The following is a 20,972-nucleotide window of genomic DNA, read 5'->3' as shown; positions in this document are numbered from 1 at the left end:
TTTTCAGTTGTGGATGTTTCGGAATGCCCAGAAAATGTACTATATCCAAGCAAAAGTAGCATAATTTTAACTTAACATTTACCCGCTATAGGAAAAAAGTGTTGTTTTAGCATTTTGAAGTAAAGTTATTGTTTAATTATTTTTTTTCAAATATAATAAATATTTTTCAAATGGAAAAAAAGATCTTTTGAACAGTAAAAAGTTCAATAACTGGCTTGATATTTATTTTCAATACATTTCATTATATTTTTAAACTTTAAAAACGATCTCCTGAAAAATCTTTTTTTTATATAAATGACGTGGTTGAAAGGAGTGAGCGATATGTGTCCCAAAAATTATGAATCTAGACTACAAAACATCCAAATATTGTTCTTGGTGTAAAATTTCACCAAGTTTATGGCACTATTTTAATTATTGATAACCTAAATTGTCTTTTCCTCCGTTTATTTCCGGCGACGCAGGTGGTTTCTTAAATAGCTTAGCAATTTCTTCCAGACTTTTTCCTTTAGTTTCTGGAACTAGGAATATTACAAATAATACGCTGGCAGCGCAGAATGCAGAATACATGTAAAATGTTCCAGCGATCGTCAGAACTTCCTGCAACCAAAATATTTGTTTAAATATCAAATTATATTTAAAATGTGTGTTTTTATTTAATTTTCTAGTCAAATGTTTCCATTCAATTGTCTACTTAAGGAACGAGCGTATTGTAAGCTCTTAAACAAACTTTAAGAGGGGAGACCGGAACATGTTGCTGTTATATCACAGCGTTGTTTGTTAGTGTTTTTTTTATTAAGTAGTTTATTTTTACGCATTTTCACCATAGTTTGGTAAATTTTGAATACATTGAAATGAATTAAACATCATTGGTTAATAAATAGTTTAGATTTTAAATGTCATAAAAGATTTGCTTTTTAAGTATTCAAATATAATGTATGTGATTTTGTATAAAACAAAGCCTTAAAAAAATATAATTTATATTTGAAGCACTCTAGCTTTTTGATTTTCCATTTTATAATTAAAATCCAACTTTATTTTAAAATCAGTATCAATTTAAAGTGATTTAAAAAAAGTTACATTTTAACCTTAAAAATAAATTTATTTCATTTTTACTTTGACTTGTAATTTGGTATATTTAAAATATAATTAAATCTACAATTAAAAAAAATTGTCGAGTTGTGGTCCCATGGTTATTGTCGCGGACTCTTAAGTCAGAGTTTCTCGGTTCGACCCCAATCTACCACAATTTCATCCTATTTCTAATAATGAGCCACTTATGCTCAAAGAAATAGTATGAAATTGAAGTATTTTCGTAAATAATAAAAACACATTTTTTTTTGTAAATAATAAAAACACAAATTTTTCCCTATATTTTTTAAAATTATATATTCTAATGTGTTTTATATTTTTTCTTTAAAATTATAATTTAATCTTGGTCACCGCAGCGGAAAGCTTCCATTAAATTCTAGCGTTAAATGTTATCAATTTTACACGTAAATAAAGTGTTTGTTTTTTAACACGTACTTAATGATTTCGAACACATCACGAGAGCGCATACGCCTATCAAAATAAAAATCAATCGCTCGTAATATTGAGAATACCAACACTACTAGTGTGGAGGTCCCAGGTGGGTCAAATGAAGGGGGGTCAAATAAATATAAGTGATTTTTTATTTATCTAATGTTATTCAATACTACCCATGACTGGTATCTGAAGCGGAGGGCTGATTACTTTTCCTTCATGTGTTAACGATCAAGATAACACTGCGTTTATATGATGCAGTGCCCTATGCACCATTGGGGTGCGGGAATTGTAGAAAAAAACGACTTTCCCTTATAAAGGGATGAAGATATTTGACATGAAATTTTGATAATTAGTAATAAAAGTATATATTAACTCTTTGTTCTTGATGCAGAATTTTATTACTTGTACACGCTCACTGCATTTCATTTAGGTTTTTTTTTAAAGATAACTAAAGAAAGAAGCTAATGATAAAAGTAAGATCGTTTTGACCAACGTATAAAGATCTTTGAAAACACAAAAGTACGCAAGATTTTAATATCTTTAAGTACGTGAAAGAAATAATATCTTTTTTATGGGCTATAAAAAATAACATCTTCTCTTTTAACGGCCTACTAAACTTTTAATAAAAGTATTTTATTGATTCTTTTATGTATCAGTAATAATGTATAAATTTTTAATCTTCTTTTTCAAGTATTGATGATCGACAAGAATTACTTTTATCGGATAACGACATCTTTAAATACCTTAAATTAGTTATTTTATTATTGAAATATTAGGTGAGTAGATACCAAAAAAAACCTTCATTCAGATAAAGGCATTGATTGAGGGATTTTGAGCCCTTGAATCGGTGCCTTGTTATTATATTAATATGAGTTGAGTCTAAGGATCAAATTACAACTCTATGTAACAAACAAAAAGACCTTTTCAATATAGAAAGGTAGTACATACATATTATGAAAATTACAAAATATTTTTTTTGTTGATATTTATAATAGTTTTCGGCTTGCAGTGGCATGCGTTCAATTTACACATAAAATCAAACCTAACCTTATCCAATCTACCTTTTTTAGTAGAAACAAAATAAAAATAACTTTAGTAGTGCAGGTAATGTGTAAATAACTAAATTATGAAAAAAACTAGGTATGTTCATCTTTTAACAAAACACATTAGGATATTTTAAGACAACAATGCAAATAGTCGTCTGTGGTAAGTAAGCCCTTACCCTTACTAAATATTCGTAAAATGGTAATAATAAACAACATACGTGATTTCACAAGATAAGATATCCTTTAATCTTCTTATACTGGTAACCTAACATATTGTATTATGATGATTTATCAATAAAAAATATAAAATGAAAACAGCCGGTGTTAAAAATATGTTTCTTTTCATATTATCCGATGGTTTTTTCAGTTTAAGACTAAGAAAATAAGTCTGAAAGGTAAATATTATAGTTTCAACTTACATTTAAAGCGTGGTATGACTTGATGACCGCAAACATGACGGCCAGATTGAAAGATCCTGCAATGGCACTAAGAGCTCCGCGATATTTAGTTTCGAACAGTTCCCCCATCAGAAGGAATGGTATGCATCCCAAACCCAGAGAAAACCCAATCATGAATACGATCAGACTTATCAGCGGCAAGTACCTGAAACGAAATGATAAACATATAGCTTTTTTGTCTTGTAGTATTTTATTTTTGTCAATAACAATATTTGTATTAAAATATAGGTTTAGTTACGGTGATAAAATTCCAGAAGAAAATAAATTATTGTCGAATTTAACAAGTTTTGAGATAATTAAAAAATATGTTTTCTTAACATAACTATTGATATACATAATACGGTGTATTTTTTTCACCATCCGCAGCTCTTCGGAGAAGCTTTGCACACGTTCATTGATAAAATGAATCTGCAGATGAAAACCTCTGTAGTTTTTAAAACTAGTGACGTGTAATGAAAAAAAATGTCATTAAGTGGTATTATATTAGTGTTATTTTTTTTAAATGTTTTAATCAAACTTGTCACTCCACGTTGATGCCGGAGCACGGATGCACGGAGAAAGTGACCAAATGCATTGTTTTACAAAAACATGATTATTGACTATTTGATATCTTACTAGCTTAATACTGCCCTGAAAAAATCCCTGAAAAGGATTTTAAACTTGGAAGTATAATATATTGACTTGTTAAAAATGATCAACTGCATTGGTGGTTGTTTTCTTGCCAAGCAATAGTGACTTAAATGGCCTTCATGAACATTTTACGATTTGGTAGTTGGTCACATTCTCCTGTACGACTACAATATCTTCACTTACATCAAAGCAAACAATTTATTTCATAATTACAAATCATAGACCTCCTTTCTCATATTTTTAAAAACATAACTTTACTACAAATGTAGTTTAAAATAATTAAAGAAATATAAACGAAAACAAGTTTTTAAACAGTTATTTCAGGGTAAATTTATGTTACATTTTTTTATCCATGATTCAGAATTCATGTTTGAATGGATATATACTATATTGATTATATTACCCACACTTCTAATGTTCCTACCGATATGTAGCTTCGGGCATAGATAGTTGACCTATCGATTCTCTAATTACTGAATATCGGGTTTACTTATCTATGAAGGATAGGATCTGAAGTGGGTGTATTTCAATGTGATATAGTGAAATACTCATTACACATACAATTAAAATACGTACCAAATACGTACGTAAATGATGTTGAAGAACTACTTGTGAAGTTTGTACGAAGCATCGTATTACATACACCCATACCTCGCTTTACGGCCTAGACATGTTCTACGAAACTTGAAAAGCAAAAAGCCGTATAAGGAATCCATTATGCTAATATAAATTCATACAAATTCAATGGGATCGGTTCCAAATGTGTCAAATATGTAATATGGTTTATCACTCAAAATGCATTTTATCTTTTCATTTCATTTAAAACCAAAATTCATACTTAACAAGTACACACATTTGTACAAAAATAAAAACAGACTCCAAAAACCAACGATTATCTATAAACAAAACTAAAACAACTTCATGTTACATAAAATATGTGTATGTATACATACATTTTTTAATGGCTTTAATCTGAAGACGACGAAGAAATGGTAACCTGAAGATCACTGACGTCATCATTTTTTACTGGTAAGGATGGGCCTGGCTTAAAAAAATGTCCAGCGTTGTTTGTCTTGCCTTTTTGTTTATTTCCTTCTTCAGTGATTTGCCAAAAAAGTATTTTTTGCCGTTACAGCGAAACATTTAAGGCCGTAAATCGAAAACGTTCCTTAATTGAAGAGGGCCGCTATACCGAAATGCCGTATAAAGAGCGGCCGTATAACGAGGCATAGGTGTACTTGATCACCAAATTCCAAGACTTCATAAACTAAACTTAATTACTAGAATGTATTGAATATTCAAAGTTTTTATTTTAAATACTAGGGCTGTTTGAAACGTAATCTAAGAACAACTTGATAAAAGAACAACTGACATATACATACATGTTTAACGACTCACTAATTACAACGGTAAGTTGCTAAAAACAAATTCTAGATATGCTTAACTATAATTGGCCCCGGAATACGATGAGTCGTCTGTGAGAAGTCGTAATAAAAATATTTTACAAAACGTATGAAAATATTAAAATTGTCATACTTTTTTATCACAATGGAATAAAAAAAATTGCGTTCGTTATCGTTCGTTTGTTACAAATCAGTACAAATAAAGAACTTACTTTAAAACTTACACGAAAGAATGAAAAATATTACTCAGAATTTAGTAATGATAATAATAATTTGGTTAATTTGTGTATCGCCATTTTCATAAAACACTATCCCAAAAACGCTTGATCCTATTATCATTATAATTATAAAGACTTGCATAATTATAATGATAATAGGATGTCAATGATAATGATACACAACAAAATAATTTAAAAAAAAGATATCTTATTGTACCAAATATATAATTCATTAATTATTTGGAATATTTTTTATAAGATAATTTAAATACATCTTTGAGGATCAAAATTTGAGATTTGAAGTTAATTTTTTTAATCGTTCAAGCGATTGCCAAGTTAACGAAATTATTGATAAGCGTAGATATGCATATTATATCTTCCAATACAGATAACATCTTCACGTGTTAAATGTTTTGCTTTGAAATTAGCATTTTATCATGAGAGATTACGGACGACTCTTTTATATATACATATGTTTATTATATTACTTATCTCCCACTATCACATACTAAACCATATTAAATCAACTAATTTAACTGCGCCAGGTAAAAAAATTATTTTATAAGTTCATATAAAATTTGGGTTGGTAAAATATTTACCCTAAAACAGGACTCTGACTGAGATCGATTGTAAATGAGACTCCCATAGTGGCCATCGCTATACATGTTATGACTCCAGAACTGATGAGGAGAGGTTTCCGACCAGATCTGTCCACAAGAAATAGAGAGGCACAGTTTGATAGCAGCTGGACCAATCCTACTATAATTGTAGCCAGGTGGTCATCAAGAGTGCTTCCTGTAAACGAAATATTGTCCCAAAAATCTTTATTTACCTTTTTTGAGTAACAGATAAATTCGAGAAATAATAAGGATGTGCTGAAATAAAAAAAAGAATGAAAAGTGATCACGTTATAAAAGTGAACCAGCCGAGTAAGCAATGTACTCGTAAATGCCCAAATATTTGTGATATATCGTGATTGAAAAATTGTTTTAAATTTATTTATCGTAACTTTTATTCTTAAAGTAATATTAATTATCAATAAAACTTACATTTTACCCTTTAAAGTGTACAATAATAACTAAATGTAATAATTAAAAAAAAAAAAAAAAACAAAAATTTTATCATTGAGATAACAAAATGTCCACATTTTAATGGAACTTTATTTGCAGATCGAAATGTCTATTTTATATTTTCTTTCGTGTCAGTTTATTTTTTTAAATGTTTTTTTTTTCTTATCTCCATCTCCTCTAATATCTTTTAATGTGTTTGGTTTTGTAGAGCCAAAATCACTCGTAAACGAGTGGTGGCTGAAAAAATAGTGAAAAAGCTTTTTAAAAGAAGAGATTTTTTTAAAGCATTTCAATATCACCTGAACTGTTGAAAATATCCACAGTGAAGAAAATTACAGCGTCTATACCGCTGATTTGCTGAAATACTAACAAGGCGAGACCCACCCCCAAAGGCTTCAGCACCCCCGCACTAAGGAACACTTCACGGGTAAAGAGGCTCTTCTCTTCTTCCTGCTTAACTGACAGTTGACCACTGAAAAATAAAAGATCATCCAATGGATTATCTTCAGTGGAATAATTTTAACTACCGGAAAATAAATTATTATTTCATTAATTTATTTTAATTATTTTTCTTTATTGTAAATTCTTTTGCATTTTACAATGAATTATAATTACAAGTATGAAAAATGTATAATATTAATATTAAAAATAGATCCCACAACGGCTTGGCCCTTTGGGTGGGTATGTGGTACCATTTTATTTTAGGGTATAATAAAGGGCGCTGGCAAAAAAAAAGAATATTATCAGAAATAAAATTAGACTAAAGGCGCTAATGTAAATTACAAATATTTTATTTTAACAGAGAACAAAATATCAAAAAGATAAAAATGAAAAAACTGAGCGAATATGTACTTTATGAGTTAAACGTTTAAATGAAGAAGGTACACACATAGATCTGTTTTTTTTTTATTATTAACAAATCCCTAATTTTCATTTATTGGTTCAGCAGCCACTTTGTGATAATATCTACCTTTTTTATTTATTTACTTTAAATTTAAATTACAACGATTTAAAAAAAATGGGACACGATTTAAAAAGAAATGGTGTTTAATAATTATGCTTAATGCATCGAAATATGTGTCACAATACGACTACAAATGTTGTGATTAACGGCTAAAAATACGATACAGTTTGTATTTTTAACTATTTTTTCTCGAGACAAGTCGTGTGTATGTTATTAAATTCAAAAATAGTATAATACAGGTGTTTTTATATTTAAAAAAAAACATCGCATTCCACAAAATCAATGAGAAATCAATAAACAAAATATTATTTTAAAATATGATTATTTACATAGTTATCAAAGGTTTTTCTGTTAATTTATTTTATAAATTTAACTTATAAAACTTTTATATTGTTTACGTTTTAATAGAGATATAATGTTTTATTGTGTTTATACATAATAAAACATTAGCACAGGCCCTAAATGGCTATATATATATACATATATATATATATATATATATATATATATATATATATATATATATATATATATATATATATATATATATATATATATATATATATATATATATATATATATATATATATATATATATTTATCAAAAGTATTTTTTTTCAGATACAAAATTACTCATTTTTTCCACTTAAAATGTAAACAAAAAATCACTTATGTTTGTTTCGATCAATTCTACCAGGAATTACAGATAAACAATCTCAAAACGCACTAATCGTTTAAATGCAACAACAATAACAATTTCACAATCAAGTATTTATTAATGAATATTCTTCACATCATTTGTGTTAGTACTTTATCCCTAGACTCGGGTTAGCGATTTTCTCGCCAAAAACAAATTTTACATATCACTTACTCCTGTTTTTCACTATCATTGGTTTTATCTTGTAGCTGAATGGACTCGTGAGTGAGAGGCAATTTGAGCCACTTGAGAGATTTTTCAGCCTGAGTATATTTCCCTTTCATGCTTAACCATATTGGAGATTCCGGCAGAGGTAGTAGAAATATAAATATCACACCTGAAATAAATATTAAAAGGGTACAGTGTATTTCTTTCATTATCACCCGAAAAATACCAATTATTTTATTTGCTTATCTATTTCCTTTAAAAGTGCGTCGTCCGCGTCCATAGTGTAATGGTTAGCGTGTAAAGTTACCGTGCTAGAGTACCCGGGTTCGATTCCCAGGGGGGATGAAAATTAATATTGGTGATTTTACACTCTTATATTTATTTAATATTACCTTGGACTGGCCCACGAAGCGAAGCGAAGTGATCGCCTTGCGTTCATGTGTGTAACGATTAAGATAACACTATGTCACTAGGATGCAGTGACCTATCACGTTGACTGCCATGGCAATTTTTATAATTCTTGTCTCAAAAGCCAATTCTTTAAACATATTCTTTTACTTCTTGATTTTTTAATTTTTTTTTTGTTTATATTTTCTGTTAATTTATTAATTAATTTTCTTTTCATGCAAGCCAGCACTGATTTTTGTTTTCTTCCCAGAAACCATCAACCCATTTTAGCAATGATATACTACAAATTTTATCGTAGCTGCACGAATATGGCAAGTAAATACATTACGAGATAACGCGTAGTCGGCGTCAAAGCAAAAAACCCAATCTACGAGTTATCTCGTAGTTGGCAGTCAATGTGCTATGCACCATTAGGTGCTGATTAGAAGAAATGCGCGTAGCCAGAAATTTATATGTTATCTCAAAGATGTGAGTAAAAGAAACGTATTCGTAAATAAAACAATGAGTTATCAATCAATCTTATATTATATAATGGATAGGTTGGATTAGGTGAATATCTTGTATAAATCAGTTCTTACTATTATGTGGTATAATAAAAATGTGTACATACACGCTATAGCTGCTGAACACCAGGCAAGGGTCCTCCATGCCAGCCAATAGCCCAATATGTAAGATAAAAGAATCCCAAAGGACATTGAAAGAGCAGGAATAGAACCCAGCCTTCCACGTACATTTTTTTCGCAGCATTCACTTACCTAAACACACAATTTAAGTATCTTAAAAGTTTAGTTTTATTACTTCATGAAATCTTTGCACATTAGAAAAAAAATGTTAAATAAAGAATAATAGCACAGTTGTTGCAGAAGACAGCTTTGTATTAACCTCTTCTATCAATCTTATTATTACTGCAGACAGTTGGTGGAATTCCATTTTAAATTTTTTGTAATACAAAATTAAATTAAATGTACATATATCCAAAATCAAACAAGGTTATTGGATTGAATTTCTACTTTTATTTTTATGATAAAATGTCATGCGTTTTATCTTATTAATATATTATCAAACACTAACACCCTTCTTTAATTATGTTTATCTTGTTTTTGAAAAGCACTTGTTTTTTACCACTTTTTTAATTTGGCGACTAAATAATCTCAAGTGGTAAAAAAAAATGTTTTTCTTTTACAATTTCATCACGACTTACCACAAAGTGAATGTCAAAACAATAAGTTAAATAATAATGATTTTAATCTTTAATTTCTGGGTAAAAAAATATTTATTATTTAAAAAAAACCTTAATGAAATTTTATAGCTAATCAATAAAAATGTACCGATCAAAATATGTTTCAATCCCTCTCCAGTACAATTTCCGAGTTGACGATAGAATTCCTAGGATGGCTTGATATGTACAATATATGGTATTATATAACAACTGACTACAACTGTCAATCACATACTCCGACATGTCGGTACTCGTGAAACAGGAAGCGACAGGGAAAACAGCTCGCTATGGTTAGTTGAACGAGGGGATGAAACGTTTTTTAAATTGATAACTTTTTTGGAAACGTCACATGGCTGGAACGGATATTGCAAGTGTAACGCCTGTACTCCATATTAATATTGCCTGAACTTAGTTCTTACAATTTTAAAAATTAGGTATTGAGAATCTAGTCCGTGTTATAAGTTTACGGACTCCAAATACTAATGACTAATATAATAGAACTCAGGGATCCAAAATAAAAGAACTGTAAAAATTCTTAATGGAAAGATATTTGTGTTGGTGATTAGTTATATTTTTTCATTTTATTTTTTTTAAACATGCTTCTTACCTTATATTTTGTTTAACGCCTTTATTCTATACTCGTTAATTAATTTATATTTTACATTTTGCCTTGTATTAGTTTAATATTTCATCCATTTTTTTAGCTTTCTTATATGTGTTTCAGTCTTGTTAACCTTTAATCCTTTGTCCCAAAATGAGAAATGGAAAATACTCATGGGGAATATTATTATATATACTCGTATATATGACTAATGTATGTAATGCGTTTCAAAAATAAATAAATTAATATAATGAAATCACAATAACTCGAAATAAATCGATGATGATCGAGTATTTGCTTATTAACTTAAAAATAAAGAGTAGTATTTAAATTGTTGTTGTAAAAATAAAGAGTAGTATTTAAAAAGAGTAGTATTGCAGTTATTATCAAGACTTTTACCCACATAGACTTGAGAAGCTGGAAGCACAAGACCAACGCAAAATCCCGTCAAGATTCTACCGGTTAAGATGACTCCATAAGACTGGGCTGTGGCGACTATTACCCAACACGCTGCCCACAACGGAGAAGTCACAAGGACAGTTCTCTTCCTTCCCAAGATTTGCATCAGAGGTCCTGACACCAAACTCCCAACCAGGGCACCCGAAGGGGGGATCGCACCTGAAGAAACATGAAGGTACACATGGTATTAATTTATTTATTTATTGGGAAACCAACAAATATTTACAAAAGTAACATAATGTAATAAAAAAAATTGTATCGGTATTGTTAATATTCACTTAAATTATACATATATCCATTATGAGCCATAATTCAGTATCATTACTACTTAAAACGTAAAACTTGAAATTCATATACAGAAAAAAATGCTTTAAAAATGTTAGCTGGCCAATTAAAAAACAAAAACATTTAGCATACCGGTATGAAAGAATCAAGATATATTATATACGATAAAAATTAAATAATCTTGTTAATTAGGTACTTATCATTAATTATTGTTTCATATATCTATACATGTATATGTGTGTGTATGTATGTTTGTGTGTAAGAATAAATATTATTAAAAATGTTCATTCCATCAGACACTGGAGTTTTTATCACAAGGATAATATTATAAATCAAGATATGCTATAGGTGTCTACATATGAAAGGAAGATACACGTCTTAGAATGCCGGGGTTTACTTTCTAGCATTGGCTGGCTTAAGAGATCACTTTATGCACTTGTGTAACGTTCTCACCCATTTACGCATTTATTTTCAAATGTTGTATTTTTGTATCATTATATTAATCCTGTCATATGTTTGCTGAAATGATGATAAATATGGATTTTTTCACCGATTGTGTTACCATCAGTTGAAAACTGTGTAAAGTATAAAGTTTTGTCTAATTTCAGGAAGGAGAGATTTTAATTAAATCCATTTATTTTACATTAAATTAGACACAACGTTAGCGCACAATGCGATATTAGTGCTTCGGTATCAATCTGAGATTAACAGGATTGAAACTATTTTCCGATGTGGATTGGAAGTTTTTGTTCAACTTTAGATGAATAAATAAAGATTGATATTACAAAAAATATATCAATCAAATGATCATTAAGAGCTAAAGAAAAACTAACAGAATATTTTGCCCACGTAAAAAAATAAATAAAAAAGAATACATATTCCAATATAAAAATTCATCATAGTTATAAATTTATTAGAATTCAATTGAATTTAAATCCGCTATGGGTATCTAATGCATTCATTCAATTAGGTTATTTGAGTAACTCTTCAGTGAGCATCGCGATTGCTTTTGTAGATATGAGTTCCGTGCCCAACAACTAACTAATTGAACTATTAGCCATACACGCTACGTCTGTGAAGGTCAGTTTGTTCTGAGATAATCTAATATGACATACGGATTATAACATACGAACATAAATACGAGGATGAAACCACAGAGAAAGATATTGAAATTCGCTGCCTCAAACAAATGTGTGGAAAATCATTGCATAGCAGAATTGAAAATGAAGATATAAGGAATGAAAGGCTGATCTAGGAATAGTTGAAAAGATAAAGAATAGTTCTTTTAGGTGGTATGGATATGTGGAGCGAATATATAACGAGATAATGACTTTGAAAGTATATATGGCAACAGAACGAGGATGACCGAAAAAGACCTGGCACAATCATATCAATCAGAACCTTAAATCTGATGGTGTCAAAAGTCTGCGTAATCAAAGGGCATGTATGATGAAGATGTGTGGATGTGAAGGAATCGAGGAGTCAGGACAGAAGAGTTTGCCTTTCCATCCTCTCTGCCTACCCCTGCAAGGAAACAGCGTGATGGTAGTGGTAACATAAATACGACAAATTATCATTTGATATAAAAAATCACATTAAAGGTTAATGACAACTGAAAACGAGTCGAAGCACCGAGCCACAAAAAAGGTTTGGTAGGAATAATTTTGCAACATGTGTGTATTTGTTTCGTTTTATTTATTTGAAAATAGCATATTTTTTCATGTTTTCTTTTTTTTTATAACGCACATTACCAAAATAAACATACTTACATGCATTTTTTTTTAAAGCGAGATGTACCCAGTCATGCGTTTCTGTGGTTCAGTCTGGTTGAATGAAGAAAAAAAACAGAAAGCAGAAATTTCTAATATGTATGATGATTTCACAATTCTTTTTAAGGAATGAAAATACATATTTAAAATCTAGGAAGCAAAAATTCAATCAAAAATATTGAAAATTCTTAGTGACAGTATTTGTCAAAAAGCACGCTGTTTGCCATGATAGATATTTTAAATTGCGTTTATTACTGTAACGTTCAGCTGTAGTAAAAAAACTGAAGGAAAAATAAATAAATTTTTCGGTCCCGGGTTTGAACACCTATCGTTGGGTACAGGAGGATATTTAAATGCAACGCAGTATAAAATGTCAAATGTCAACGCAATCAGTAAACGAGTAGTCCACTTGTGTTAAAATTAAGTTTTTTAGCCAATGGCGGCAATCGGTATAAGATAAAATCTTCTACCGATTTGGGGTTTTTTTTTCAGCAAGTTTTGAAGAGTATTGATTTTTCTATTCCATTTCATTTCTAACTTAATGAGTTTTGGCAGATTATGTTAAACATGGCTTTGAATATTTTTAATTTTCTACCGATTGGCGTCATTGGCAAAAAATTTTTTTTTAATATAACGTGGTTTGCAAGTGGACTACTCAAATAACTTTATTGGAATCTCAATGCAATCAGTGTCAATTATCAATACAATTAGTGTCGAGATTCGAAATTTTAAGCTAACATTATCATTTTGGTTTTGTTTTTTTTTTCTTTTTGAAAAAGAAGAAATATTTGTGTTTTTATTACCTACATAAATATTTCAATTTCATACTATTTCTGTGAGCCTAAGCGGCTCATAATTAGAAGTAGGTATCAAATTGTGGGAAATTGGATTCGACCTTTAAATTCTGACTTAAGAGTCCGCGACACTAACCACGGGACCACAACTCGACACGACACGACATTTAAAAAGATATAACTAAGCAAATAAGGCAAAACAGTATATGTATTGCTTGTAACTGATGAACACGTCATATTCATGAAAGATCTCCAGTAATGTAGTTAACTCAAAATACTATACACCTATGAATATAAGTATGTGTTTTCCAAGAGATTTTTTTTTCATACTTATAGTATCTATCGCATTGTTTCATTAGCTCGAAACTCGGTGATATAAAATAACGCTCGGTCTAAAAATTCTGCGGTCAGGTTTATTTGTCTATACGATTATAAAACTACTGATTGATTGTAAGTTATAATTGTCTTAACGGTTCATTTATATTATGGCAAGTATTGGATTTTGTTACAAATGTAAACTTATACTATTTACCGACGGCTTATGATTTACCTAGTTGTGTAATACATAAAGACAAATTATTTTACACTAAGATATTGAAATTTTCTTTTTTAATTAAATGAAACGGGGTTTAAAAAAAACCTTTCCAGAAAAATAAAAATTATTTTTTTAAAACATGTGGCTAGCATGTCAAATTGTTTTATTTTATCTAAAATTCTTGCATCATTTTAGCAGGAAATAATACATTTTATAATTAATCAAAAACATTTAAAAAACGCGTTTAAAAAAACAATATATATACATATTATAAAATAATAGTCCCTTACCGCACCCCAATGGTGCATAGGTCACTGCTTCATATAAACGCAGTGTTATCTCGATCGATTACACATGAAGGAAAGGTGATCAGCCCTCCACTTCAGGTACCAGTCCAGTGTAATATTGAATAAATATAAGAGTGAAAAAATCACTTATATTTATTAAACCCCCCTGGGAATCGAACCCGGGACCTCCAGAATGGTAGGCAAGCATGCTGACCATAACACTACGGAGGCGGACGAATATATATTAGTTTGATGCTAAAGTAATTTATATTTATGTATATATATATATATATATATATATATATATATATATATATATATATATATATATATATATATATATATATATATACATATACATAAATATATATTAGTTTGATGCATAAGTAATGTCGTATTTTTACGTAATCTGTGGCTTATTAATTATTTTTTAAACATACGCAAATATAATACTCTCAAAACCAGTTTTTGAAACGGTAGGTAAATACTCATTATGATTTGAGATAATATATACGAATTATACTAGGATAATTATTTCACGAATAATCTTTAGAACAAACAAATTTAAAAGATAAAATGATGATTTGTGTTAGTTGATACTGTTGTTTAATCACAATTGTACAACGTTCGTAGGTGATTTTTGATGTTCTCGGAATGAGACGAAATCTATTTTAATTCTATTTTATAAAAAAAACTTCTTCCATTTATTATATTAAAGTCAAGATAAACATTTCGTTTCAGTATGTTAATTCGATCTTTTATGATGGTTAAACCATACAACATAAAAATAACTTATTTCAAGTTAAATGAGCTTCATTCATTTTAAAAAGCATTTAAAATAATTTTGTACTACCACAATTAAAAATAAGGTGGACTGTCACTCAAGGACGACGATTGGTCTAGAAGGATAAGTGACGTCACGTCACTCAAAAGGATCATAATTAGAAAATTTCATCAAGGGGTATGATTAGTTAAAACTAAAAACAAGAAAAACGTCTAATAAATGTATTTGTTCTGAAGTTGATGCATGATCATTTGGATATTTCAAAATGGATGGCAAGAAACCTTTCACTGCACCAAAAATATTATCGTAGTTAATGTTTCAAAGAGTAATTGATGCTATTTGGTACGGATCCAACCAATGTGATTAATAAGCTTTCTAACGGAATTGTGATGTCATAATTTGTTGATAAATTCAATGAAAAAGTAGGGGAAAACTCAACTTTTATATCGCTATTCCAATAGTTTGATGTTAAGGCAAAAAATTGTTTGTTTATGTGCGTCGGTATATTAAATTATAGTTATTGGTTTTTGACCTTGACCTAGGTATCAAAAAGACCATAATAGGTACCTACATGTACATACACATGTGCTTACGTATTCGAACCTATATATATAAATATATATATATATATATATATATATATATATATATATATATATATATATATATATATATATATATATATATATATATATATATATATATATATATATATATATATCTATATAAAGGTATATATACATATATATATATATTTAAATATATATATATATATATATATATATATATATATATATATATATATATATATATATATATATATATATATATATAAATATATATATATATATATATATATATATATATATATATATATATATATATATATATATATATATTTATATATATATATATACATATATTTATATATATATACGAGTATAAATACGAATATCTTCTCATATTACTCAATACATGCAAATCATGCGTTTTTGTGCATAACTTTACCATAAATATCTCGGAAATGCATTTGCTACATTTATTAAGAGAGATTGAAAATAATAAAATAAATATGTAATTTTTTTATAAATGTATATACGTATATATTTATTATTTTCGTTCTTCGTAACTTAATTTTTTAGGCAAAGTTGGTACTTTTAAGAAAGTTATTTGCAAAGTTGAAAATTAAAGAATCAGATAAGTATAATGAATTCGCTTAAGATATGCTGGACGTGTAGGTACATGTGCAAGTGTATAACGTGGTTACTTAAACCGACCAATCACAGTTCTCTATAAATGCTTTGACTTGCATATTTCCTTTTTCATCAATGTAAATAAAAATATGTTGGCTTCGTGAAGTATTTTTGTTAAATCACAAAAGTTTTATTTTTATTTTGTATTCGTATTTACTCTATTCTTAGCAAACCTTAGATATTTTTAAAACTTTGTGAGCGACGGTGATCTTATAAAATAAACAGTTTATTAACGCTTCCGACGAAACCTTTATTTCTTACGAAATAACAGTTACAGCTGAAACTTCTTTTCCACCAAATGATATTTTATTGAAGAGAAAATACTTCTTAAGGTATTAATTTATTAATAAGTTCTTTATTTACCCATCCATGACACCGCCTCGACATTTGGGAGAAGTTCCGGGTTATTTTCTTGAATTGAGGGAATAGCTGATGAGGAGTAGCCTCGTACCAGACCTATTGTCATGTAAGCCAATGAAGCCGCCAATGTCAATATAATCTGGAAAAAAATAGTTTTGTTAATATTGTTTTACTGCGATTTTTTTCGATTTTCATGTAAATGTATTACAGCGTATATCATCACAAAAAAATCACGAAAATATTTGTTTATTTAAGAACCCCATTGACCAATAAAAATAAACAACTATTGATGAAGCGTTATTTTCTCTCTGCCTACCCCTTCGGGGAAGCGGCGTAATGGTTAATTTGTTAGTATTTTTAGTTATTGGAGGTTGGAGGGCCAAAACAAACAACGTGGCGCTTCCTTCTAGAGTCCGAGTAGGAAAAATACCAAATGATGACATAAGAGTAAAGTTTGAAACAGACGTATGCAGCAGGTTGATTAACAAAGATGTTAATGAACTTAGTGTAATTGATATGTGGGAACATTAAAAAGGCAGTGTGTATAAACCTGTAAAGGTAGTGTGTGGTATAACAGTGCAAGAAACGAATAAAAAGCGATGTATGGTGGGATGACGATGTCGAAAAAATAGTGGAGGAAAATAATGCGTGGTTAAAATTTGCAAACACAGATGGGTGTGGCGTTCTATTCTCTCTGCCTAGCCCCGCGTTGGTTAGTTTATTAGTTATATTTATTTAATAGTACCCTAGAATAGCGCCTTGAGCCCAGATCTTATCACTTTACCTTCATATAATAATGGATCAAATAAATATTGTAGCAATTTGATGCAGTGCCATATGTACTATGAGGTACAGATAAGGGTCAGTTGTAGCAGTATATCTATGATGAACTATATTTATTAAATATACTAACAAACGTATTTTTACATCACTACATAAAGTTGTGAAAAAATTGTGATTACTTTTTTTGCGTTTTGTATTCTACGGATGAGACAGATATAATCAAAATCACTTATTCATCAATATAAGTAAGTTATCAAAATTATTTCTTCTTTGTAATCAATCAGTTAAGAATTTTTTTTTAAATAATGAAATCGACTGTCACAAAAAAAACATTTATTGCATTAAATCACTTCATGTATCTGCTCACAAAATGGTATGGAATCAAAACAATGATTAAGTTCGAGTGTATTAGTAAATGTGTTGGATAACAAAACGTATACACCTTTTATATAATGCGTTATAATCCATTTAAGTATACAGAGTGTGTATTTCAAATTATTTTTGTATGCATTCAACGACATCAAAAATAAATTAATAGATTTAACAAAAACATGTTTTCTTCGTAAACTAAGATAGTTTTTATTTTTAAAGTGAAGTTATCTATTATTTAAGTTATTATTTTTAAACTTTATTTTTATTATAGTACTCGTAAAAAGCATTGATCTACCTCTGAATCATATTGAAAAGATACTTTTTTCAATTTGTTTTCACTCCATTCTGGATTCGATTGAAATCAATGTTACTTAATTTGATTGAAATTCATATATTTGGATACCGTGCTGGAGTCTTCAGATTCAATTCTCAGAGATTCAATATAAATATTGGTGGTTTTCACTCTTATATGAATTTAATATTTTCCAGGAATGTTTCCTGAAACGCGGGACCAATCACCTTACCTTCGTATAAGTAATTATAGTCAATACAACATAGCGTCGATACAATATATTGTCTTATGCAACATTTGGTGCGATATGGGTAAAAATAACAACAGCAAAAATATTTTTCTCTATCATTCTTATCCTAACAAAGGAAATTGGCAACCATGTTAAGAAAAATTCAAAGAGGACTCTCTGAATCACCGCGAATTAACTAGTAATATTTTATAGTTATATTTATTTATACACGAGTTAATATTATATTAACTGTTATATGATTTATATAATAAATTTCTTATTGATACCTGAAATCTCAATTCAATATTGTTTTATGTATTTTTCCATATCACCTCACTATCTGCAGACAAATCTCTATGTTAAAATTTTTGTTTTTATTATATTAGTTTAAAATAAGTAAATTAAAGTGTATTTTAAACTAAAAAATCTCCATCTATTTATGTTTGCGACCCAAGCCTCGTGTTTTATTTAAATAATATTTTTTCACCAGTATTTATATTTTGAAACATTTACAATTTTGACACCCATCAGATGATAAAATCGCATCATTAAAATATTAAAATAATCCGTGCATAAAACCGAATTCAACACGTAATTAAAAATTAAGGTAAAAATAAACCCACCTGTCTTGAAATTGATGAGTTCCAAAACGTCTCCATTATACAAATATACACTTTAAAATTTAAATATATCAATATTTGCAAAATGCAAGAAAGACAACAAAATTTATAATTTATGTTTTAATTGCCGGCATCACCACGAATCTCTTCACCAAACTATTTCAACATTGAAATCCGGTAGACGATTGTCACTAACACTGTTTCATCTCTTAATCGGTGCTATTACAAGCGAATGTGTGTATAACAGTTCCCGCCAAGACTGGAGTGATGTTTTCACGGCCATCAGATGTCGAGTGCCACTACTTGCGGTTAAAGGTATAAAATTGGCTACAGCCAGCGGCCAACGTGAATACCCATTCAATCCAGGACCGCTTTCTGAATTATCTATTGAAAACAAATCACGCTTCATGATACCAATCGTAATTATGATAACTTTTAATTTATTATCAACAATATAAATACCGATTTTAACTAACAAAAGGTAATGTCCCAATTTGCAAAGTTCACAAAATACAAATAACACACTTTATGGAAACGGACATATAACTAAATGATCCGAAACACAGAAACACATTAAACAAAACCTTACACATACCTTTATTGATCAAAATAACATTGATTATAATGCAATAAATTTTTAAAACCTGTTTCAGTTTTCCATAAAGAATTTTAAAAAAAACTCAGTATAAAAGAGATATTCTTAAATAGATAACGGACAAGGTTTGATCTGAAATAGATTGTAATATTCGGCGATTCTTAAACAATTTTATTTTTAATAGTTTTATAAATAACTATTGTAAATTGTGCCCTCGGCACTAAAAATCTCAGTGCATATTATTGTAATTTTTAAATATGTGCATGATGAAATTAAAATCAATAAGCAACAAATATTCCCCTTAATAACGGCATTTAAATTAAACATCTGTATGTGCAACATACATATGTTATTTTTAACAGAAATTAAAAAAAATTTCAGACTTTGTTTTTCTTTTAAGATTGATTGAAAAAATTACGTAAAAATATTTTTATGCTTTGATTCAACAAAACAATTAAATAAAAACAAATTGTCATACAAAAACAATAAAAATGAGAAAAAGTAAACATATGGTATACATATTCGACAAGTTATTATTATGAAACAAATCTTAGTGTAACACGTACGTGCAAAAACATAAAAAAATTGTATTAACAAATTCAAAACAATATACGAATACAACTTACATTCAAATCAGAAAATAAATTAATTGACGACCTCAATGGATTTGTTTTGCATTATAAGAGAACTGTTATCACAAATCTAAAAACGGAAAAAACAAAATAGTTATTTCATTTTTTTGTTCTTTTTAATAATCAAATAACTGTTTTTTTCTTTTCTTCAGATTAACCTTTGATGCTTATACAATGTTTTATAAAATCTAAGGCGGAAGTGAAAACACTATTCCAAAATAAATTTGAAATACTAATCTCCGTTTTTAGTAAATCTAGGCAAATTGTATCTCCCCTTTTTACTTGGTATTTAATAAAATATTTTTTGTCATTTTTCAACAATTTTTGTTTGTTCAAACATTGAAATGTTTTTTTTTTTTAATGTAAATTATCACACACATGACTTATCTACTAATTGTGATAATTAATGCAAGTATCAATTTGAAAAGAAATGAAAATTCAAAGTTTACAAAATTTATATATCTCAGTCTCGGATATTATTATATATTTACTTATCTTATCATGGAGAGCGTTTTTT

General features: G+C 28.7%; 1 protein-coding gene across 1 annotated transcript; it reads right to left on the bottom strand.

Annotated features, from left to right (window-relative positions):
* Window positions 1-280: 280 nt before the first annotated feature.
* On the bottom strand, window positions 281-19,489 carry LOC148300857 (facilitated trehalose transporter Tret1-like). The gene is made up of 9 exons (XM_088274197.1): window positions 19,232-19,489; window positions 16,936-17,071; window positions 10,810-11,024; window positions 9,197-9,341; window positions 8,185-8,347; window positions 6,649-6,821; window positions 5,879-6,074; window positions 2,990-3,173; window positions 281-597 (listed from the first exon to the last, which is right to left on the bottom strand). Exons 1-9 carry the CDS (start codon window positions 19,265-19,267, stop codon window positions 412-414), a joined length of 1,434 nt encoding a protein of 477 aa, XP_088130323.1. The 5' UTR covers window positions 19,268-19,489; the 3' UTR covers window positions 281-411.
* Window positions 19,490-20,972: the final 1,483 nt, after the last annotated feature.

Source organism: Brachycentrus maculatus, unplaced genomic scaffold, assembly GCF_059751285.1.
Source record: "Brachycentrus maculatus isolate JH-2025_06_01 unplaced genomic scaffold, ASM5975128v1 h1tg000645l, whole genome shotgun sequence".
Classification (NCBI taxonomy): Eukaryota; Metazoa; Arthropoda; class Insecta; order Trichoptera; family Brachycentridae; genus Brachycentrus; species Brachycentrus maculatus.
The sequence above is the reverse complement of the archived record's forward strand: the minus strand, read 5'-3'. Positions and strand labels throughout refer to the sequence as shown.